The sequence below is a fragment of the Musca autumnalis genome, unplaced genomic scaffold (genome assembly GCF_047663935.1).
Source record: "Musca autumnalis isolate F117 unplaced genomic scaffold, ASM4766393v1 scaffold_4, whole genome shotgun sequence".
Classification (NCBI taxonomy): Eukaryota; Metazoa; Arthropoda; class Insecta; order Diptera; family Muscidae; genus Musca; species Musca autumnalis.
The window spans coordinates 168,112,580-168,137,328 of NW_027411977.1; the positions used below are offsets into that span (position 1 = coordinate 168,112,580).

Here is a 24,749-nt window from a genome sequence, read left to right on the forward strand (position 1 = left end):
AACCGAGATTGCTGTAATTTAATATTATATGTTGTCAGAGGATACAGAAATTCAATTCGGAAAAATGTAAATTCTGCTCCATGTTTTGGAAATAACATCGATGACGAGCCATATGAGCTCATTTCATCAGTTAAGATATTCTGCTCCTGCAAGGAATATGAAATAGAGCTTACTCTAAAGCAGGGTCAGGCACCATACTTTTGTATTGCTTACTTTTCTATTACATACGGGGTGTCATTGTGTGAGTGCATGCTTTTTCAATTGGTTGAATTGTGTGTGTGGGGAGAGCAACGTTCAATGAGCGCCCATGGGCGCTCTCTCGCCTGACGATGCTCTAAAGCCACACGATGAAACTTTCATACGAAACTTCCACAGCTTTTGGGAGGGAGCGTAGGTGAAGGAGCTTCTTTATCCCCGCTCTCTCTCAAAAGCTGTGAAAGTTTCGTATGAAAGTTTCAACGTGTGGCTTGAGAATTAGTGCTTTCAACAACATATACTTTACTTCAATACAGCTCGTGGTGGAAGGTACTTGTTGTTTAATCACTACGTAAATGGTTGCCATGTTTATACAGTGAGCGTCAAAATAAATTTCACCCCTCTCAATATTTTTTGATTGCATTATTACACCGAGATATAGATATTATACGTGTAACATATAAATGGAAATTTTAGGCCCTTCCAACGTTTCATTAGGGAAATAAAGTTTACACGTCAAAATAAAGTTTACATTTTTGCCAAACGCAAGGATTTTTTTATTTCTTTAACAAAATGAAGGGGTATTTTGGCTCTTGAAGTTATTTTTATTATATTCGAGCCTCCAAACAATAAATCAACGAGTGTTTTGGTATAATCCGGTGATAGTTCCTCCCATTAGAACCGTGGTACCGCTTTCGTGTAATTTTGGTATAAAATGTGCCTCTATTTAACTTTCTGTCGAATTTTTAGGCTAATACTCAATGGATTTGAAGTCTAGTAACTTCAGTGAGTGATCCGATATACATAGGAGTCAAATATAGTAACATGTTAGTCATAAATATGGGCAAACGCTTCAGATCCCTGTCGATATGTTACGTAAACCTTTGGTATTAGCCTCATTCCTCTAGATATCGTGTCAATATCAGTGGAAGATATTGTTCTCATATCGGCCCATAGAAGCCATTTAGCCGGACCCCGTTACTGTCATGCACCCCCCGAACATATAGAAGACTTAATAATGTTTAAGTACACTCCACGTCAGTAGAATAGAACACCTAAATTTCTGTTGGCTGTATCATATTCTATCTTATTGTGAAGAAATATGACATAACTAAGCGACTTCTATTGATATTCCGAGATGTTTCAAATATCTGTCAATCTAAACCCTTTAACGCTGTTATTTCGGTGTCCGCGGAATAATTTATAGGTTTTCTTTGGTGAAAAATGATTAGAAAGCCTTGCTGTATCGACTGAAAGAAAATTCGGCGTTAATATCTCAAAAATTCGCGAAAATAAAGTGGCTGTTCTATCCTGATGACCAAAAATAAATGCCTATTTTTCATAGTACTATCGGAAAATTGATCAGAAATTCATTTCGCGAAGAGCTAGAAACATAAATTTTCCTGCGTTTGATACGGAACATCATAGACTTTAAATCCCCACAAGATTAAAAACGCAGATTCATTCGTTTTGGGATAAATAAGCTAGGTATAAATAATTTAGGTGCTCTATTTACTGACGTGGAGTGTGTATTTACCACATTTCTATCATCAATGCTTCGTAGGCATTTCTGGACATTTTTGTAGTTTTTTAGCAATTATGGCGTGGAAAAATAAGTTTTTCATCAGTCCCGACCATTTTCACACATTCGGTCGCAAATAAATGCCAAAACTGAAAAAATATGAACGAAGATTTTAATGTTGAGAATGATGTATACGCAATCAAATATTTTGAAGTCTACTGTATGTTCAAGGGGTTTATGCCAGTAGCGGTGTGCGAATAAATGGCTTTTATGGGTTCAGGGATATGAAAACAATATCATTCACCTAAATCATCATGATATTAAAGACCCTAGTCTAAAGGAATGGGGCTAATACCAACGGTTTACGTAACATATGGGCAGGATTCTGAAGCATTCGTCCATATTTATGGATCACTTTTTGCTATATTTGATTTCTATGTATATTGGATCACTCATTGAAGTCTCTAGACCTCAAATCTATTGGGTAATTGCCGAAAAAATTCGACAGAAAGTAAAATAGAGCCACATTTTATGCCAAAATTACACGAAAGCGGTACCACGGGTCCAATGGGTTAAATATCACCGGATTACACCAAAACACTCGTTGATTTATTATTTGGAGGCTCGATATAATGAAAAATAAATTCAAAAGCAAAAATATTTCTTGTGTTTGGCAAAAGTGTAAACTTTATTTTGATGCGTCAAATTTTGGGTTATTTTGGTAATCTTCATTTATTCCCTAATGAAACGTTGGAAGGGCATAATATTTTCTGTATTTTAATTCAAGAGTTGCATTTATATGTTACTAGCAAAATACCAGCTACCTTGTATGCGGAAAAGGAATAATATACGAATAAACAATATATAATATGGTGAACAGTGAAAATTTTGATGTACTAATTCCTTTTTGAATTGATATTTAATTTCATTTAAGTACTGTTGTAAACGTTTTGTTCGAATTTCAACAAAGACCTCTACACTTCAACAGCGACCTACATTTTAAATTCCATTCCATGTTTTATTAGAACGGAACGGATTAGATTTTTATCCACATTTTCCAACCGAACTTTGGAATTTGTGATATCAAAATGTAGAAAACCCTTATTCAAAAGATGTTACCCTATATAACAGTTAATTTTTGAGACGTTTTATTTTAGGCCTTTTTGTTCTCAGGGTGTAAAAACCTTCTTGTAAAACATTAGCCGCATAGATTTTCCTTTTTCAATTGAACTTACTATAACGTTCAGAATAAAAGATACGTTTCACTTCTTGATTTCAGTACACTATTTACGAACCGAGTTCATGTTAACATAAAAACAATAGTACAATTTTTAAAATTCAGGACCTTAGCTCAAATTTCAAAGTTTTAACTCTACTTGTTCACCCAATGCCAATGGTATTACATGTAGGAACCTGTCATACATTTAAAGGTGGATTTTAATAAACATTCTGATCCTGATCCTCTGATCTCAATACCAGTGCTTCAATATTTAGTATTATTTAATACTTCTAGTACACTTATTGTACGGCCACCTCTAACAACGAACCTGACAAATAAATAATAAATCGGAATTCCACTTCTATTCCTTAGCCTAATACCAAACTTATTGCAATTTTGTACTTTTCACACACTAATTATATAATTCCAGCTTCAATGCTACACTCAACGTCAACACAACGTAACATTTAATAACATTAATACATTTCAGATAAATTCAGAATTTGTATGCATTTCAAAAAATCCTTATCTAAACACCAACACAAACCCTCATACAACAATTCGAAATTCCATTTATATCCCTTCATGCAACACCAAACTGGTACCAAATTGCCAGTTTCATATAATTCATAATTTTCGTACACTTATTGTACGTATATCCACAACTACATTCATATCTCAGCCTTACACACAAACTGCGGCTATAATACCAAATTTCCGAATTCCTCTATTCGTAATACAATTAATACTTTTTGTATGAAAGTACGAATTTCAGTTACTATCTCCAACAGTAATTCCGAATTTTTAAGGATTCCACATCTATCCGTTACCCAAATCTAAATTTTACCAAATTTAGTTCCATTTTGTATTTTTCGTAACCACAACTACGAACTTCCAAAACTATTGCAGTCCTACACTCCAACAGTAATCTAACTCCCAAATTTCAGGATTCCAGCTATCTCCGTTCACCCAAATCCAAATTATACCATATTTAGTACCATTTATAACTTTTCGCACACATAAGTACGAATTTCCAAAACCACCTCAAACCTTCACTCCAACAGTAATCTTAATTTCAAATATTAGGATTCCAGCTCTATCCGTTCACCCAAATCCAAATTGAACCAAATATAGCTCCATTTAGTACTTTTTGTAACCATAACTACGAATTTCCAAAATACCTCAATTCTACACTCCATAAGTAATCTTAATTATAAATTTCAGGATTCCAGCTCTATCTGTTCACCCAAATCCAAATCGTACCAAACTTAGTACCATTTACTACTTTCCGTACACATAAGAACGAATTTACAAAACTTCCTTAAACCTGCACTCCATAAGTAATCTTAATTCCAAATTTCAGGATTCCAGCTCTATCCGTTCACCCAAATCCAATTTGTACCAAATTTAGTACTTTCCGTACTTATAACTACGAATTTCCAAAACTACCTCAATCCTACACTTCAAAAGTAAACTTAATTCCAAATTTCAGGATTTCAGCTCTATCCGGTCACCCAAATCCAAATTTAGTACCATTTAGTACTTTTCGTACACTTAAGTATGAATTTCCAAAACTACCCCCATATCTCAATCCTACACTTCAACGGTAATCTAAATTCCAAATTTCAGGATTTCAGCTCTATCCGTTCACCCAAATCCAATTTGTACCAAATTTAGTACCATTTAGCACTTTTCGTACACATACGTATGAATTTCCAAAACTACATCCATACCTCAAGCCAACACTTCAACGGTAATCTAAATTCCAAATTTCAGGTTTCCAGCTCTATCCGTTCACCCAAATCCAAATTGTACCAAATTTAGTACCAGTTATTACTTCTCGTTCACATTAGTACGAACTTCAAAAACCATTTCCTTATCATAACACCTCTTCCCAAACTTGATTCCCATACCAAATTTCAAGATTCTAGCTATAACCGTCCAAAATATACAATTGGTACAAAATTTAGTAACTTTTAGTACACTTATAGGTCGAATTTCCAAAACCCCTTTTGTACATCTTTCTAACTCTCTATCAGTGACCTTTATTCCAAATTTTAGAGTTTTAGCTCTTCCCGTTTGCCTAATACAAAGGGTACCATATTTAGTAACTTTTAGTACTTTTCGTACCCTTCTAGGTCGAATTTCCAGAAACCCAGCCTTATCTCACCCCTACACACCGACAGCAACCCACAGTCAAAATTTCAGCTTTCTAGCTTCAGCGGTTTCGTCTGGGCGATGATATGTCAGTCACTCACTCACTCACTCACTAAGCTCTTTTATATATATAGATACGTATAAGATCTCTATGTCGGTGTAATAATGCAATAAAAAAATGTTGAGTGGTGTAAACTTTATTTTGACGCTCACTGTATGTAAAAAGTGTATTCAACCAAAAATAATCAGATTGTCTTTTACAAGAAAGTACTAAAATATTTGAGATTTTGTGGATAGAATAATGCTAAATTGGTAAAAAAAATGTTTGAAGATGGCAAGAAAATGCTAAATGGAAATTTTGCGGCTAAAATACAAAAAATAATGCTAAATTTAGCTACAAAAATGCTAAAAGGGTCAAACTTATAGGCACCATAGTCCTGGTCTACACTAAAGTGATTTCAATGAACTAATTTCATGAAATTAGGCGTTGTTAGATCGAGTTCCATACCAAAGTAATTTTATGAAATTGCTGTAGTGGGGAACTCGATCTAAGAACGCCTGATTTCATGAAATTATTTTATTGAAATCGCTCTAGTGTGGCTCTCATAGCATTAAACAGTGATGGCTATAACAAGCAACGAAAACGCGATTATGCATTAATAGCGAGTGGCATTTTGCAGAACACTGGTCCAATACACTGTCCCAAAAACAAATACATATTTTTTTGAACTTAAATACGAAATTTGATGGATATCGGTTAACCTTAACACGTGCTCGATCTTTATTGCCTAAGTTGAATTTGCACAAAAAGGATCTACACACCGCATTTACTTTTTCATTTTTAATTGTTATCCCAACTTAATATACACCCACCTTCATGTGTGGCCTATATGATGATGAGACTAGTTTACATCCCTGTAGGAAATGTCAATAGTTAATCTATACTGACTTACTAATGATATTAACACCAGTACTACTGACCAATTGTAGACAAATCTATGTATTTTTATACCCTCCACCATATGGAGGGTATAATTAAATTTGTAATTTCGTTTGTAACACATCGAAATATTCGTCGGAGACCCTATAAAGTATATATATTACACTGTACAACAAAATTGAACTTTTTTAAAATTACAAGAAACCCCTCACAGATTATGAAAGAGAGAAGTAACCTAAATAGGCGTGGCAAGTTCCGCCCATTTCTACAGGTTTTGAAATATTCGACATCAGATTCCTTGGAATACTTGCATTTTAGGTATAAAGTGTCTTTGGCAATATTACTGACAACAATGCGAGGTATCTTTTTATGAAAAAAATTAACCCTCATGCGAGTCACTAAAGGAGTCTTTTTGGTCCCTTTTTTTCAAAAACGTTTAAAAACTCCTTTAAAATGAGATCGTATCAGATCAAAATATTCTACAAAATTATTTGTCATAAAATTTTACTGTAGGTCTCTGAATACACCAAAACTCTAAATCGTACCTAAACGCCAGGAATATGCCAAAAGTAAAATCACGTTTTAGGGTTAATGTTGTGCTTTATCTAAATTTATTAAGTTTTGTCCCACAAAACTTCATTCTAGATATAAGACGTCAAAGACAAAAGTATTCCCCATCAAATTTCAATATAAATCGCCGAATAAATGAAATATGTATTTACAATATCTATATATATATATAAAACTAGCGGACCCGGCAAACTTCGTCTCGCTATTAAGGAATAAAATTTCATACAAAAACACAATTTTCGATTTTTCCAATTTTCCGACTTTTCCAGAGGGATTTTCCAAATTTTTTTTCCGTAAAGACCTTCTCCTCGAAAATGCGAATAACTGACAAAAAATTTTACAGAAATCGGCCTAGCCGTTCTCATTCTATGAATTACTATACATTTTTTACACCATTTTTATATATATAGATTCTTCGAGTCTGCCATGATGTTCGAAATTAAACTCCTCCGAAACGCCTGGACCGAATTCGATGAAATTTTGTATGTGGAGTTTTTAGGTCTGAGAATAGGTTTTTAGGTATTTTTTATACTGGTCAGTGGAGTGATCAGGGTACCTCCCCCACAAAATTTTTTAAGAAAACGTGAAATTAAGGATATTTTTGAACGTATTGTTTAAAAATTACTTGAAATACTATGGTAAATACTGCCTCGATCCTGAATGGTCATCTCGGAAGTGGAATATCGCGGTCAGCCTAATTTTTCCAAAATGTATTATTATAGATAATATCCTTAATTTTAGTAAGCGTGACTACAAAAACGCTATAAACACTGGCTTCAATAAGTGGGAAAGCGCGATCAACCCCACATTTTGGAATACAGTACAACCTCGATAATGTAAAATGCTGCGTAATCGAAATTCCGAAAAATTGATTGAGAAATCAGGCAAAACGTAATTTCAAAGATGGTTAAATAACAGGAACGTCTAGAAATGTGAAATGGTCACTAAAACGACGGGTAAACTATGCTATGATCTATCTAAATGTACATATATAAATTCTTTAAGACTGACATGATGTTCTAAATTAGAGTCGCGTGTGTGCAGGTTCATAAGGTGGTAGAATGCAGAAAATGGAGGGGATGGGGGACCTCTCCCATAACAGGTTTTAACAAATCACGAAACTCAGAGATTATTAGTCGTATTAGTAAAAACAATAGTAATTGTGGCCTCTGTCAATAATGGGTTTTTTGAATCAGAATATCGCGATTGCGTCCAATTTTTGAAAACTTTATTCTTTCTGATTAGATTTACTAATTTAATAAGGGGGCAGCAAGCACGTCGTGAACATTAAATATAGGGCTTGAAATACAGCAGAGTCTAGATAAATTCAACTAGCATTTTGAAGTCATTTTTTATGAATCACCGATGTTTCATGTTTAAAAGTGTAAAATAATAACGTGCTCAATGAAACAGCACTTTGTTAACAACAAGCATCAGCATAAATTATATTGAAATCAGGTTTCAGACATTGCGGTTGAAAAAAATCCCCAAAAATCGGTAGGTATCGTTTTATGGGGGCTATATGGAAACGGGGATTTTACCGACAATTCTCTGCTAAAATATTTGATACCTCCAAAGGAGACTACATACCAAATAATGTTGAATAATGCCGCTAAAACCTTGAAAATACCGAGAACCGTAAGGTATCATTCAATGGAGGCTACATAACAACTTCTACCGGTAATGTTTTATACCCATAATGGAGACTAAACACCAAGTTGTAGCCTTTTCGGTGGAATAATGACTCTAAAAACTCCAAAATATTGAAACTCGGGAGGTACAGTCCTATGGCAGCTGAATTAGAACGTGGACCTATGCCAATAATTCTCTGCAGAAATGTTTTATACCCCCAAGGGGACTAAGTACCAATTATTGCCATTTCGTATGAATAATGTGGTTATACACATACAACTACCGAAGTTAGAAATCTAGCAATGACTATTTACAAAACCTGGACCTACCTGTACCGAATATTCTATATTTTATACCCACACTGAACACTTAATACCAAATTGTAGCCATTTCTGTGGGATTATGAGACTAAAACCTTCAAAATATCGAGACTCGGGAGGTAACGTTTTAGAGTAGCTCATCAAAACGTGGACCTATGTCGATAATTTATTACAAAAATATTTTTTGCCTTCAAGGGAGACTAAATACCAAATTATTGTCATTTCCGTAAGATAATGCTGTTAAAACCTTGAAAATACTGCAAATCGGGCATTCAGTGGTATGGCGACTATATCAAAATGTGGACTTATATAATAACTTTTCAATACCAAACAGGCTACGAGTAATAAATAGAAACTTCTGAACCAAATTGAAGAGTTCTATGTTAAATATCGCGAGCTGTATCTTGATTTCAACAGATAGACGGATATCGTTTTATCGACTTATTTTTTTTTTTTTTTTTTTGTTGATCACAAATTTATTCATACTTTATAGGTTCTCTGACGAATATTCCGATGTGTTGCAAACAGAGTAACAAAGTTAATTACACCCTTACACATCGTATGGTGGAAGCTATAATTTAAGTAACTTTCTATTCTACATCTGGAGATAACATTGTATGAGGGTTATACCAAAACATCGACATATCGTCAATTCGGTTCGATAATCTAGAGGTATCAATATTAGATAGATAAAATGTAGATAGATTACTAAGGGTTACATGGAAATCCAAAACGACGGCCCAGCAACGAGGAACCGGGTCAGCTAGTATATGTATAAAGAAAATATATACATCAAGTTTACCAACAAAACACCCAAATATTTTTTGAATAAATTAGTTTTGTTCTTTTTTCGGGTTGATGCATGAAGGTAACATGAAATTTAGTTTTACACGAAAGATGTTAAAAGAAGAAATATTCTACACAAAATTTCACTATAAAGGGCTGAGTACATAAGCTGCCTTGCCTGCTTACCTTGCTTACTTCTGATAAAAGAATAAAAAAGAAAAGGGCAACCCAGTTCGAAATTTCCTCGGCCTTCTTTATTCTTTTATTTTTATTATGTCAAAAATGAAGCAGGAAAGCAAGGCAATCAGACAGAGCAGCTTATGTACGCAGGCCTTTAGTCCCAAAACAAACTATATATCTAAGTAAAATACTTTGTTAAGAAAATGACGTTACAAAATTAGATATTATAGGTAAAAATTATTTGTTGAACTTTATTATAATTAAAATTTATTCAATACTGAGTCAAAATCTCCTAAACTACTTCACTTTTTGGGGATTCTGTCAAAAGAAGAAATATTCCAAATCAAATTTCATTATGAGTCTCTGAACAAAAGGAAATTGTAGCTATAATATTTAACATCTCCCGAAGCTTTTGCTTTTTATATATGATTTAGGACCATATTCTACCGTTTTTATTCACATTTTCGTTATCTGCGATCACAAAATATTTATTGATGTTTTTTCATAATAAATTCTTTCAGAAGGTTATATGTGCTCGATCCAAACTGTTTTTGAAATATCTATGGTGAATATATATAGGGAAAATATTGACAACCCAGATCCGACTTTGTAAAATTACGTATTTTAGTACTATAAACTAAAATACAGTCATCAGGATAAATCGTAGGTTCCTTATATTGTATGTGAAAATTCGGGGATAGTCTACGGCTATTGTCCAGTGAATATATATCTGACATACGAGTCCTAACATCAATGGTTTTGGCATGGTCCTAAATACTCTAATGATGGCAGCTACTCCTGCTTTGATAAATTGACTGAATTAACCCTTGAAATCGAAGTAACTAGCCATATCGTAACTAAATTTGTTGTGATCATTCACTATACACACATGTATGTCAGTTCCTAGGGTTAATTCAGTCAATTTTATCCACGCCTGCTCGTTGTCGTAATAACAGAGAATAACGAATTCAAATGAGAGCACATATAATCTTCTGAACGAATTTATTATGAAAAAACATCAATAAAATATATTTTGTGACCGCAGATAACGAAAATGTGAATAAAAACGGTAAAATATGGTCCTAAATCATATATAAAAAGCAAAAGCTTCGGGATAAGTTAAATATTATAGCTACAAATTTCTTTTGTTCAGAGACTCATAATGAAATTTGATTTGGAATATTTCTTCTTTTGACACGATCCCCAAAAAGTGAAGTATTGTAGGAGATTTTGACTCAGTATTGAATAAATTTTAATTAAGAGTCTAAAAGTTCAACAAATAATTTCTACCTATAATATCTAATTTTGTAACGTTATTTTCTTAACAAAGTATTTTACTTAGATATATAGTTTGTTTTGGGACTTATAGTGAAATTTTGTGTAGAATATTTCTTCTTTTAAAATTTTTCGTGTGAAACTAAATTTCATGTTACTTTCATGCATCAACCCGAAAAAAGAACAAAACTAATTTATTCAAAAAATATTTGGGTGTTTTGTTGGCAAATTTGATGTATATATTTTCTTGATATATATTGTAAATACATATTTCATTTATTCGGCGACTTATATTAAAATTTGATGGAGAATATTTTTGTCTTTGACGTCTTCTATGTAGAATAAAGTTTTGTGGGACAAAACTTAATAAACTCAGATAAAGTACAACATTAACCCTAAAACGTGATTTTACTTTTGGCAGATTCCTGGCGTTTAGGTACGATTTAGAGTTTTGGTGTATTCAGGGACCTATAGTAAAATTTTATAACAAACTAGCAAAATGCCCGCTACTTCGTATGCGGAAAGGATATAAAAAAACAAACAAACAATATATAATATGGAAATGACAAACACTGAAAATTTGGTCGCACTAATACCAATTTTAATAAATATTTATTTTTATCTTAGTACTGTACGTACCCCTTAAGTTCGATTTTCAAAAAGATCAGCCGTATCTCACCCTTACACATTAACAGCGAGATCAACGTTGCACACCAATACACACCCTAACTCCAAAAAATAAAAATTCCAGCACTGTCCCTACACCCAAAAACAAATTGAGTACCATTAAGTAATTTTCGTATACTTATGGTACGTATTTCGACGACATATCTCAGCCATACACGGACATTAATACAAAATAATTACAGTAAATTCCATAATAATTACAGTAATTCCAAATCCCAAGATTCCTGCTGTATCCGTTCGTTCAATTCCAAATTGTACCAAACTTAGTATCAAGTCGAACTCTTCGTACCCATAAGTGAGATTTTCCAAAACTACCTCAATCCTTCACTTTAGTAGTAATCTTACTTCCAAATTTCAGGATTCAAACTCTATAAATTTAGTACCATTTAGTGCTTTTCGTAACCATAAGTTTGCTTTTTCAAAACAACCTGAATCCTACTCTTCGACTGTAATCGTAATTCCAAATTTCAGGATTCCAGCTCTATTAATTCACCCGAATCCAAATTGTATCAAATTTAGTACCATTTCTTTCCCAAACAAAAATTTCAGGATTCCAGCTCTACCCGTTCACCCAAATCCATATTGTACCATATTTAGTACCATTTAGTACTTCTCGTACCCATACGTACGACTTTTCAAAATTTCCTCAATACTACACTCCTACAGTAATCTTAATTCCTAATTCCAACACTATCCGTTTACTAAAATTCAAATTGTACCAAATTTAGTGCTTTCTGTACCCATAAGTACGAATTTTCAAAACTACCTCAATTCTACTGTCCGGCAGTAATCTTAGTTCCAAATTTCAGAATTCCAGCTCTATCCGTTCATCCAAATCCAAATTGTACCAAATTTTAGTACCATTTAGTATTTTTCGTACCCAAAGGTACGAATTTCCAAAACTATCTCCATCCTACACCCCTACAGTAATCTTAATTCAAAACTTTAGGATTCCAGCTCTATCCGTTCACCCAAATCCAAATTTTTTACTGCTCGTAATCATAAATACGAACTTCCAAAACCATTTCCTTATTTCAACGCCATTTCCCAACCTTGATTCCCATACCAAATTTGAAGATTCTAGCTTTATCCATTAAAAATATGCAATTGGTACCAAATTTAGAAACTTTTAGTACTTTTCGTACACTTGTAGGTCGAGTTTCTAAATACCCTTTGGTACATCTTCCTAACTCTCCATCAATGACCACTCGTACAAAATTTCAGAATTCTAGCTCTTCGCGATTGCCTAATACAATGGATTCCATATTTAGTACACTTTAGCACTTTTCGTACCTTTCTACGACGAATTTCCAAAAACCCCTTCACACAAAAACAAATTGTACCAAATTCTGTACAATTCTATTTTCCAAAACAACCTTAATCCTTCACTTCAACAGTAACCATAATTCCAAATAACAGGATTCCAGCGCTATCCGTGCACTCAAATCCAAGTTGTACCATTTGGTACATTTCGTACCCATAAGTACGAATTTCAAAAACTACTTCCATCTCAATCCTATACTCCAACAGCAGTCTGACCAAATTCCAGGATTCCAGCTCTATCCGTTCCCCCAAATCCAAGTTGTACCACAGGTAGTACCACTTAGTAATGTTCGTACCCTTACTACCTCAGTCCTACACTCCAATAGTAATCCTAATTTCAAATTTCAGGACTCAAACACTATCCGTCACCCAAATCCAAATTCTACCTCTATAGCCTACCGCGAACGGGTTGCAAATTCTAACTCTTTCCGTTTATTAAAATTCATACTTTAAATTAAAATAAATAAAATTAAAATACTTAAAATTCAGGATTCCAGTTCTATCCGTTCACCCAAATCCAAATTGTAATAAATTTAGTACCATTTAGTACTTTTCGTACACATAAATACGAATTTCCAAAATTTCCCCAATCCTATGCTCCAACAATAATCTCAATTTCAAATTTCAGGATTCCAGCTCTGTCCGTTCACTCGAATCCCTATTGTACCAAATTTAGTACTTTTCGAACACATAAGTACGAATTTCCAAAACCACCCTCATATCTCAGTCCTACACTTCACAGTAATCTTAATTCCAAATTTCAGGTTTCCAGCTACATACATACGTTCACCCAAATCCAAATTGTACTAAATTTAGTACCATTTAGTACTTTTCGTACCCATAAGTACGAATTTTCAAAACTACCTCAATTCTACACCCCACCAGTAATCTCAATTCAAAATTTCGAGATTCCAACTATATCCGTTCACCCAAATCCCCATTGTCCCAAATTTAGTACCATTTAGTACTTTTCATTCACATAAGTAAGAATTTCCAAAACTTCCCCAGTCCTACACTCCAACAGTAATATCAATTCCAAATTTCAGGAATCCAGCTCTATCCGTTCACCCAAATCCAAATTGTACTAAATTTAGTACCATTTAGTACTTTTCGTACACTCAAGTTTCCAAAAACCCTTTGGTGCATCTTTCTTACTCTTCATCAGTGATCCTCAGTCCAAATTTGAGGAATCAAGCTCTATCCGTTCACCCAAATCGAAACTGTACCAAATTTAGTGCTATTTAGTATTTTTCGTACCCTATGTACGAATTTCCAAAACTTCCACAATACTAAACTCCACCAGTAATCTCAGTTCCAAATTTAGAGATTCCAGCGCTATCCGTTCACCCAAATCCCCATTATACAAAATTTAGTTCCATTTAGTACTTTCCGTACACATAAGTACTAATTTCCAAAACCACCCTCATATCTCAATCCTACACTTCAAGAGTAATATTAATTCCAAATTTCAGGTTTCCAGCTCTATCCGTTCATTCAAATCCAAATTGTACTAAATTTAGTACTATTTAGTACTTTTCATACACATAAGTACGAATTTCCAAAAGTTCTTCAATCCTACACTCCAACAGTAATCTCAATTCCAAATATCAGAATTCCAGCTCTATCCGTTCACCCAAATTCCTATTGTACCAAATTTAGTACTATTTAGTACTTTTCGTACACATAAGCACGAATTTCCAAAACTACCCTCATATCTCAATCCTACACTACAACAGTTACCTTAATTCCAAATTTCAGGTTTCCAGCTCTTTACGTTCACCCAAATCTAAATTGTACTAAATTTAGTACCATTTAGTACTTTTCGTACACATGATTGGTAATTTTCCAAACCATTTCCTTTTAGATGCACCACTTCCCAACCTTGATTTCCATACCAAATTCCTATATTCCTATATTCCTGGGGCCTATTATTGATTTCATTAATTATTTAGCGATTTCTTCAAATTACAGATTTTGAAATTGAATAGTTATGCCTGTACATCTGCATGTACGATAAAATTCTTAATTGCAAATAAATCGTGGTAATATGCACAATTTTATTGCACTTTCATTGATTTGCAAACATTTAGTTATTACCAAAAAGTGAGGTCCATACAGTTTTTAGTTGTTGTTATTTCTGGCCGATTTCTGAATTTATTCCCCTAATGTTGTCTTCAACAGCAACACATTTGTTCAACAAACCCAACATCATTTATTGGAAGAATTTTGTTTTAATTTTAAATTGAAAATCAAAATTTTTACAAATGCATCGTTTGTAATCATCTTTTCTAACTGTATTTTAACGAATGAAAATCTTTTGTGCGACACCTGTTATGTGAAAACTAAATCAGGATCGGTTTGTATTTTTCGCGTAATTGATGTTAATATCATTATCACCAACTGCGACCTCTGTTGCAATGGAAGATAACAAATGTCTTGTCTTTCTATTATTTAGTGGTTTACGATAAAATAAGTGCGCCTAGAAGTAAACTACAAAATTTGAAATTATGTGTGATCGTTTACGGTATCATGAAGTTATAGCATTGTTAATTTGACACATGTCTTGCAGAGGGCCAACTAAGTGAATGAGTACGTAATAATAATGAAAAATAAGGATTTTTGTTGTTGTTTTTTTTGTGGTTCCAGGACGAATTTTCTAAAACCCGGCCTTATCTCGCACATTTGCATCAACACTGACCCACTGGTAAAATTTCAAGCTCCTAGCTTTAGCCGTTTTGGCTGGGCGTTGATGATGAGTCAGTCAGTCAGTCAATCACTTATCACCAAGCTCATTTATATATATAGATAATTTTGTAGAATATTTTGATCTGATACGATCTCATTTTAAAGGAGTTTTTAAACGTTTTTGAAAAAAGGGACCAAAAAATAAAAGGATACCTCGCATTGTTATCAGTAATATTGTCAAAGACACTTTATGCCTAAAATGCAAAGATTCCAAGGAATCTGATGTCGAATATTTCTAAACCTGTAGAAATGGGCGGAATTTGCCACGCCTATTTAGGTTACTTCTCGGCGTAAACATTCAAAACGCCGATACACGTGTCTTCTTATTTTCGGCCCTCTTTCATAATCTGGCCGAATTGTCTTGTAATTATTTTTTGTGTTGTACAGTGTTATTGATCAGCATAAAATTCTATGTCGATTTGACCATGTCCGTCTGTCCGTCCGTCCGTCTGTCTGTTGAAATCAAGATACAGCTCGCAATTTTAAAGATAGAGAGTCAAAGTTTTTATTACTTGCAGGATGGTTGGTATTGAAAATTGGATATATCGGTCCACGTTTATAGCCCCCATAGAACGGTACCTCCCGATTTTCGGTAGTTTTAAGGTTTTAGCTTCATTATCCTACCAAAATGGCTGAAATTTGGTACGTAGTCTTCCTTAGGGGTACAAAACTTTCCCACAGAATTTTGTCGGTATCGGTCCACACCTTCATATAGCCCCCATAGAACGGTACCTCCCGATTTTCGGTATTTTGAAGGTTTTAGCTTCATTATCCGAAATGGCTGAAATTTGGTACTTAGTCTACGTTGGTGGTATAAAACTTTCCCCCAGAACTTTGTCGGTATAGGTCCATGCCTTCATATAGCCCCCATAGAATGGTACCTCCCGATTTTCGGTATTTGGAACGTTGTGGCCTCAATATTCCACCGAAATGGCTGAAATTTGGTATTTAGACTTCGTTGGGGGTACTCAAACATCCCCTTTAAATTTGTCGGTATAGGTCCACGCCTTCATATAGCCCCCATAGAAAGGTACCTCCCGATTTATCGTATTTTGAAGGCTGTGTCTTCAATATTCCACCAAAATGGCTGAAATTTGGTATTTAGTCTTCAATGTGATATAAAACTGTTCGCCAGAAATATGTCTGTACAGGTCCACTCTTTCATATTGCCCCATTTCTGACTAAAATTCGTCGGTATAGGTCCACGTTTCGATATAGCCCCCATAGAACGGTACCTCCGGATTTTCGTAACACTGAAGATTGTGACGTCAATATCCCCCGAAATGGCTGAAATTCGTTATTTCCTCTTCCAAGAGTTATAAAATATTCCAGAAGAGTATTATCAGTATAGGTCCACGTCTTCCTATATCCCCATAGAAGCGTACTTCTTGATTTTCGGTATTTTTTTAGTTTTAGCCACATTATCTTACCGAAATATAGGAAATTTGGTATTTAGTCTTCTTTGAGCCTAAAAACTTTCCGTCAGAAATTTGTCGATATAGATCGACGTTTTGAAATAGCCCCCATAGAATTGTGCCTCACATTGTTTTACCGAAATTGCTGAAATTTAGTATTAAGTCTTCTTCATACACGAAAGGAAACTAATTATTCCATTTTACTTCAATACAACTTGTGATGGAGGGTATAACAAGTTTGGCCCGGCCGAACTTAACGCCGTTCTTACTTGTTTCTGTAGAAATTTTGTATGAACGTGTCAGTCGAAAGTCACTAGTGACATTGGGGCTGGTATGTCAGTAGTTGCTGAGGAATCATGTGTTGACATTGGAGGTAGTAAGTCAGTATAGACATTAGAGGTAGTGAGTCAATAGAGACATTGGATGGATGTTACGATTGTTGTACAACAACACTTGCTGCTACCTGTATTTGTACACCATTAGTTTTTCCACAACGAAAAAGGAAGACGACCTCAGTTCGTGCATGTTTAACACAGTATATTGCCCGTTGCTATGGTATACTTTTTTATTTTGTTTTTGTTATCAAAAAATTACAATACTTACAAACCATTTAATTTTGTATCAAAAGTTTGCTGCGAGTTGGAACCAAATTAATATTCTTGAAAAAAATTAACGTTTTTAACAAATAAATAAATATCCATAAAATACAATGAGTAATTTGGATGATCTACTGGGAAAGAAAAAAACTGTTGTGTCCGTGTTGGATCTAAGCCGGAGTATTGTGCAATCAAGTGATGAGTTCAAACGGTTGATGGAAAAGGTTCCTGAATACAAAATGAGACCCATTAAAGTTCGTGCAGAAGACATAAAGATTAAGGAAAAGGATTATTCTTTTAAGTGGAATAAGAAAGAAATGAGAAAGCTATTAAAATCGAATGGTGAGCGTGAACCGCTTTATACTTATGCGGATCCAGTCCCTAGTGAAATGAAGGATGTTAACCTCTATGAGCTCTGCGTTGTGCCGATTGACTGGAAAATGCTTACAACATTAAGACCAAAGTCCAAAAATGAGGAAGAATTCTTTTCGCGAATGGTTGAAATGGGAAAACTTCAACAAAAAACAGAACAAAGAGATCGTAGGGACTTTATGCTTAACAATTGCATTAAAAAGTTTAAAAATAAATCCGGAATTGTGGAAACCCGTCTTCAAACTTGTGCCGAATGTGGCGAGGAAATGTGTTCAGGTTGATTGATAGTCACTTAAATACTTTCCTTAAATTAATAAATTTTTGTTTCCCTAGGCAAAGCTTGTACAGAATTTAACTATGACCTTTTTGCACGCGTGGAACCAAAGTATCCCAAATCTAAACCAGTACAAACTACCAATAATAAATCTAAAATAAATGGTCGTAAGAAAAATTCTACCAACGGATCGAAAACAAAGTTAAAGAAATTGAAATAGAGCGAAGCTAAATGAGAGCAATAAATCTATACACTTAATATTGTATGTACATAGGTACTTGTATTTCATCATCTGTAGTAATATCGGATAGAGGACAATGATGTATTTTTAAAAAGTGGCTGTTGGACCACAACCTTTTTTTGTAATTGTCTTATATTATTTGGATCTTGGCTTGCAAAAACGTCGATTATAGAAATTAAGGGGTTACCCCCCCACTTGTCACTTTCGAAAAATATATTATTGGCTTATTTTGAAGTATAAGTATTATAGAATATGTGGCAAATATGCGAAGTCGATCAAAATTGATGTGAGCTTTGGAATTTAAAAATTAACAGTACGTGTGCAAAAACGCGTGATAAACATCATTTGGTTGTTGTTTATTCACCTATACATAAACCCCTGCTTTAGTTTGATGGAATTCTCTTGGGCGACACAGATATACACAGAAACGAATTTCGATCCAAAGTGGAATTGATTCCGTATTTAGCTTCTTCAGAAAACGAAAGACGAACATTTTATCGGAATGAAATAAATTTTTGTTTTGCAAGTGGAATTGAATTTTTTGGAAACATGTCCCTATAAAATTCTCTAAAAACGCTAAAAAATAATAAAAATATTGTTTTATTAACAAAATCACATTAAATTTCATATTTTTTATATTTTTATTTAAAAAATTCGAAAATTTTCATTATTACTCCATTTACGAAACCAACACGCCGTGACAACACTGTTTTCCTGTGTTTTTCAAGGACGTGGGTTCAAACCCCAACCTGGTTCAGCTGATTTTATTTATTTGAACATTTTGCCTTTTCAGGCGAAGATCATTTTTAGTATTAATTTTTAATTAATTTCTCTTTGGAATCAAGCTTTATGACCAATAATGCATCTGAAAAAGGCAAAATTTTCAAATAAAAACACAGGAAAAAAGTTTTGTCACGGCGTGTTAGCGTTCAGAGCCAAACTCTTTACTTTCAAAGGCAGCGCTAAGCGTTTGTCATGAAAGCACAACTAAATGGGAAAATCCCCATTGTAGTTGTAAAAACAAAACAAAATGCATTTGAGAGAAGAAAAGTTCGAGGACATCGAAGCCGCTCCACATCCGATATGTCTGAAGAGCCTTTACCGAAGGCGAAACATGCATGTCACATAGTGGTGGGTGTGTGGGTTCGAATCGTCGGCTTTCCTTTTTCAGATGCATTATTGATCAGAAAGCTTGATTCCAAAGAGAAATTAATTTAAAAAACAAGTAAGAACGGCGTTAAGTTCGGCCGGGCCGAACTTGTTATACCCTTCACCACAAGTTGTATTGAAGTAAAATGGAATAATTAGTTTCCTTTCGTGTATGAAGAAGACTTAATACTAAATTTCAGCAATTTCAGTAAAACAATGTGAGGCACCATTCTATGGGAGCTATTTCAAAACGTCGATCTATACCGACAAATTTCTGACGGAAAGTTTTTAGGCTCAAAGAAGACTAAATACCAAATTTCCTATATTTCGGTAAGAGAATGTGGTTAAAACTAGAAAAATAACGAAAATCAAGAAGTACGCTTCTATGGGGATATAGGAAGACGTGGACCTATACTGATAATACTCTTCTGGAATATTTTATAACTCTTGGAAGACGAAATAACGAATTTCAGCCATTTCGGTTGGATATTGACGTCACAATCTTCAGTATTACGAAAATCCGGAGGTACCGTTCTATGTGGGCTATATCGAAACGTGGACCTATACCGACGAATTTTAGTCAGAAATGGGGCAATATGGAAGCGTGGACCTGTACAGACATATTTCTGGCTAACAGTTTTATATCACATTGACGACTAAATACCAAATTTCAGCCATTTTGGTGGAAGGGAGGTATCCCTTCCATGGGGGCTATATGAAGGCGTGGACCTATACCGACAGATTTAAAGGGGAAGTTTGAGTACCCCCAACGAAGTCTAAATACCAAATTTCAGCCATTTCGGTGGAATATTGAGGCCACAACGTTCAAAATACCGAAAATCGGGAGGTACCGTTCTATGGGGGCTATATGAAGACATGAACCGATACCGACAAAGTTCTGGGGGAAAGTTTTATACCACCAACGTAGACTAAGTACCAAATGTCAGCCATTTTGGTAGGATAATGAAGCTAAAACCTTAAAAATACCGAAAATCGGGAGGTACCGTAATATGGGGGCTATATCAAAACGTGAACCGATATATCCCATTTTCAATACCAACCATCCTGCAAGTAATAAAAACTTCTGTACCAAATTTTGACTCTCTATCTTTAAACTTGCGAGCTGTATCTTGATTTCAACAGACAGACGGACGGACGGACAGAGTCAAATCGACATAGAATTTTATGCTGATCAATAATATATATTCTTTATAGGGTCTCCGACGAATATCTCGATGTGTTACAAACGGAATGACAAATTTAATTATACCCTCCATATGGTGGAGGATATAAAAAAATTCATTTTAAACAAGTGATCCAAGGCTATAGTCGGGTCGGGGCCGACTATGTGATAACCTACACCACTACCCCTGTACATAAGCTTTTGAGTGGTAAAATTCAAAATATTAAAATTGGGATAGATTAGCGCCTTTGCTCAGAATGTCTACATTAATAAGGTAAATTTTGCTGAAACGCATTAAAGTGCATCGTCAGTATAACTCAAATAAAAAAGGAAAAGTGGGATGTACGCCACCCATCAATAGGCTTCTTTCTCTGTGAGACCCCCATCAACCCCCAAAATTTCGTGAGGATCCGATCATAATTCCGACCTTTGGTGTGATTGCACAAAAAATGGAAAAAGGGATTCATTCCCGACTATTGCGATATCTCTGTTGTTTGACCACCTTCGACAACCTACTTTACATCGTTGTAAAGGTGATATTTTCTACTTTCCTTGCCAGGTTTTGCTTTCGATATACCTCTTACAGAAGAGAGATATTCGTTTTGAAATAAAACGTTGGCTTTTTCTCAAAATAATTTTTTTTCACTTTCCGACCTCTGAATAATATCCGACCATTACCAAATGTTTTCCTCTGTGGGACCCCCATTAACACCCAAAATTCGTGACGATCCAATCACAATTGCAACGTGTATCGTGATTACAAAAAAAATTTAAAAAATGGGATGTATCACTGACTATTGCGATATCTCCGTTATTTGGCCACCTACGCTAACCTGCTTTACATCATTGTAAAGATGGGATTTTCTACTTTCATAGTAAGCCTTTGCTTTTGGAAGGTCCTCAACCAAAGCTGTGATATACAAAGATGTGATACGACAACCTACGTTACATCGTTGCAAAGGTGATATTTTCTACTTTCATTAGCAGGTTTTGTTTTTGATATACCCCAAATAAGTGTTTTGCCCATTCCTGAATATTATCCGACCATCACCACAATCAATAAGCTTCTTCCCCTCTGGGACCTTCATCAATACCCAAAATTTGGTGACGATCGGATTAAAATTGCAACCTGTAGCGTCATTACAAGATTTAGATGGACAGACGGACGGACGGACACACAGCGAGACTCAGCTCGTCGAGACATTCATTTTGGTACATATGTGCATTTGTCTACGACCATTATTTCGATGCGTTACTACCAACTTATAATACCCTCCCCACATAGTGATGTATGGTATAAAAACCAAGTGACCCAAAGAAAGCAAAAGTTATTTTCGTCTTCCATGGACTGCCACAATACCGAATTTATACATCAGAACCCCTGCAAATTTTTCGTGTAGCACAGTGTTATTAACAAACTTTAAACTAAACAATCTGGCATTATGAATGATAAATTAAAGCAAACATAAAAGAAAATAAAAGAAGAAAGAACTCAACCAAGGTATTTTTCAATTGTATGTTGATTACTTTGCGCCTCAATTACGGAAACAATAGAAAAATTGAAATTCCAATAAAAATTAACTATCTTTAAACAGAATATTTGCACAATTCTCATTTCTACCGTGTTTTCTAATATTCGTTAATTTTTTGTCATTTATTTGCGACCCAATGTGTGAAAATGGTCGGAAATTTTGAAAAACTTATTTTCCCACGCTATATTTCTAAAAAAATAAAAAATATCGAGAAATGCATACGAAGCTTTCAATGATGAGAATGTGGTAAATATACTCAAACATTATGAAGTCTTCTATGTATATGTTCAGGGGATGCATGACAGTAACGGGGTCCGGTTAACGGCTACTATGGGTTCAGGGATATGAGAACAATATCTTCCACTCATTTTGACACGATATTAAAGACCCTCGTCTAGAGGAATGGGGCTAATACCAAAGGTTTACGTAACATATCGACAGGGATCTGAAGCGTCTGCCCATATTTATGACTAACATGTTACTATATTTGATTTCTATGTATGTACGAGTATGTCGGATCACTCACTGATGTCTCTAGACTTCAAATCCATTGAGTACTTGCCTAAAAATTCGACAGAAAGTTAAATAGAGGCCTATTTTATGCCAAAATTACACGAAAGCTGTACCACGGTTTATTCATTGTTTAGAGGCTCGAATGTAATAAAATTACATTCAACAGCCAAAATATCGCTTAAATTTGTTAAAGAAATACAAAAAATCGTGCGTTTGGCAAAAGTGTAAACTTTTTTGACGCGTCAAATTTTGGTTTATTTTGGTAATCTTCATTTATTCCCTAAGTCGATGTTTAAACGTTCAAATATAATGGGCGAAGGAGTAAAGAAGAATGAGAGGGGGTACACACACCCCTGTACTCGCAAAATCTGTTTTGTTTCTTTATTCTTTGCAGTTTTTTTGCATTTTCTTTCATATTATTTTCTCCGCCGCAAAATAAACAACAACGCATACATTTGAATTAAAAACTTTTGTGATGAAAAATAAATTGAACAAAAAATTATCTGTAACAATTAACAGTAAACATATACATATCGCTAATTTACTCAAAGAGTGACACATTTCAAAAAATCAAGTTCCGAGAAAAACGCGTTTTAAGTTGCCGATTGAAATTTGACTTCCCAAATTAAAAAAAATTATTACACAAAAAATAAAATTACTATTTGGACCATCTTTTGTAAAAAGCTAGCCAGGTACCAGTGCTAAATTTCTGTGCAAGATCAAGCATGATTTGAAGTGCTTTAGTGATTCATAACCTCATAAAACTTTTTGGATGCTTTATGCCATAGTCCTAGAAAATAAGCTGTAACTCGTTGAGTTTTAGAGATATCAACTTAAAAATTTGACACAATATAAAGTAGAAGTCGTAGACAAAGTAGAAATTGCTAACTCAAAAACTCGATTTTTTGATTTATGCCACTCTTTGAGTAAATGAGCGATATGCACCTATTTAATTTTTAATGAACTTTAATTTAATTTCTATATGCATTATCGCCTTAGTATTGCCTTTGAATGATCGAACGAGAAAATGAGTGTGAAGAAGAATCAGAAATTTGACACAAACATTATTTGCGTGTCAAAACTGCAAGGAAATTAAAAAAAAAAAAATTGAGAAGAAAATTTGCCATTCCAGTTTGAACGTATAAACACGGACTAATGAAACGTTGGAAGGGCCACATATTTTCTGGATTTTAATTCACCACTAAATACTTAAAAAATATACATTTATATGTTATACGTAAAATATCTCTATGTCGGTGTAATAATGCAATCAAAAAAGGTGTAATATTTATTTTGACGCTCACTGTATTAACATTCTAGGAACGGTCCACTTTATAACATTTAGGAACAAATGATCAATTGCTAAATAATATTTCAATATTGATCAATTTGCTTTGCTATCATATAGAGTTGTTTGTATAGTTTTAACAAATTAACAAATTTACACTCTAAAATTGTAAGCTGGTCTTCAATAGAACAAAATAGCAAAATAAAAAGACGCACCAGATTAGATTACTTGTGTCAAACATTTCCGAATGAATGTAGGAATGTAGTTCTTCTTTCCTTTACGCGACTCTGAAGAAGTTAAAACAAAGAAGATGGAAATGAAATTACGGAATTAAAACCATTCCGATCGGAATCTGCGACATGTCTGTATAATTTTATTAGTTTATGATGTCACCTTAAGTTTGAGTACCTTAAGTTTGAGAATTTATCTTATTTACGTTAGTTACCTTTCAACCTACGGAATTGATTATTTTTTATGATTAACCCTGGGATTACACACGATAGCACACGAGAAGACAGTTGCGTTCATGTATTGATTGTCAAAAAATGAGAAATTGTTCTTGTGACGTAGGCGTCCGGACAATGACAAAACAAATTTTGATATTATAAATGAAAATATTAATTTTAACAATTTTG

At 34.2% G+C, this 24,749-nt stretch overlaps 1 protein-coding gene across 2 annotated transcripts; it reads left to right on the forward strand.

Moving 5' to 3' along the window:
* Positions 1–17,467: 17,467 nt before the first annotated feature.
* LOC141401899 (uncharacterized) lies at positions 17,468–19,127 on the forward strand. 2 transcript variants are annotated; one of them, XM_073982455.1, is made up of 3 exons: positions 17,468–17,521; positions 17,595–18,210; positions 18,268–19,127. In XM_073982455.1, the coding sequence occupies exons 2-3, from the start codon at positions 17,676–17,678 to the stop codon at positions 18,426–18,428; spliced, it is 696 nt and encodes a 231-aa protein (XP_073838556.1). In that variant the 5' UTR covers positions 17,468–17,521; positions 17,595–17,675; the 3' UTR covers positions 18,429–19,127. The 2 variants fall into 2 exon arrangements, with proteins under 2 accessions (XP_073838556.1, XP_073838555.1); XM_073982454.1 differs by lacking the exon at positions 17,468–17,521 and having other exon boundaries at positions 17,552–18,210.
* The last annotated feature ends 5,622 nt before the right edge of the window (positions 19,128–24,749 follow it).

What these genes read in the sequence shown, in the direction of transcription:
- LOC141401899 (XM_073982455.1), top strand. Translation starts at nt 17,676, where the DNA reads ATGAGTAATTTGGATGATCTACTGGGAAAGAAAAAAACTGTTGTGTCC. An exon ending in TGGCGAGGAAATGTGTTCAG is followed by an intron (nt 18,211 to 18,267) that starts GTTGATTGATAG and finishes TTGTTTCCCTAG; the next exon opens with GCAAAGCTTGTACAGAATTT.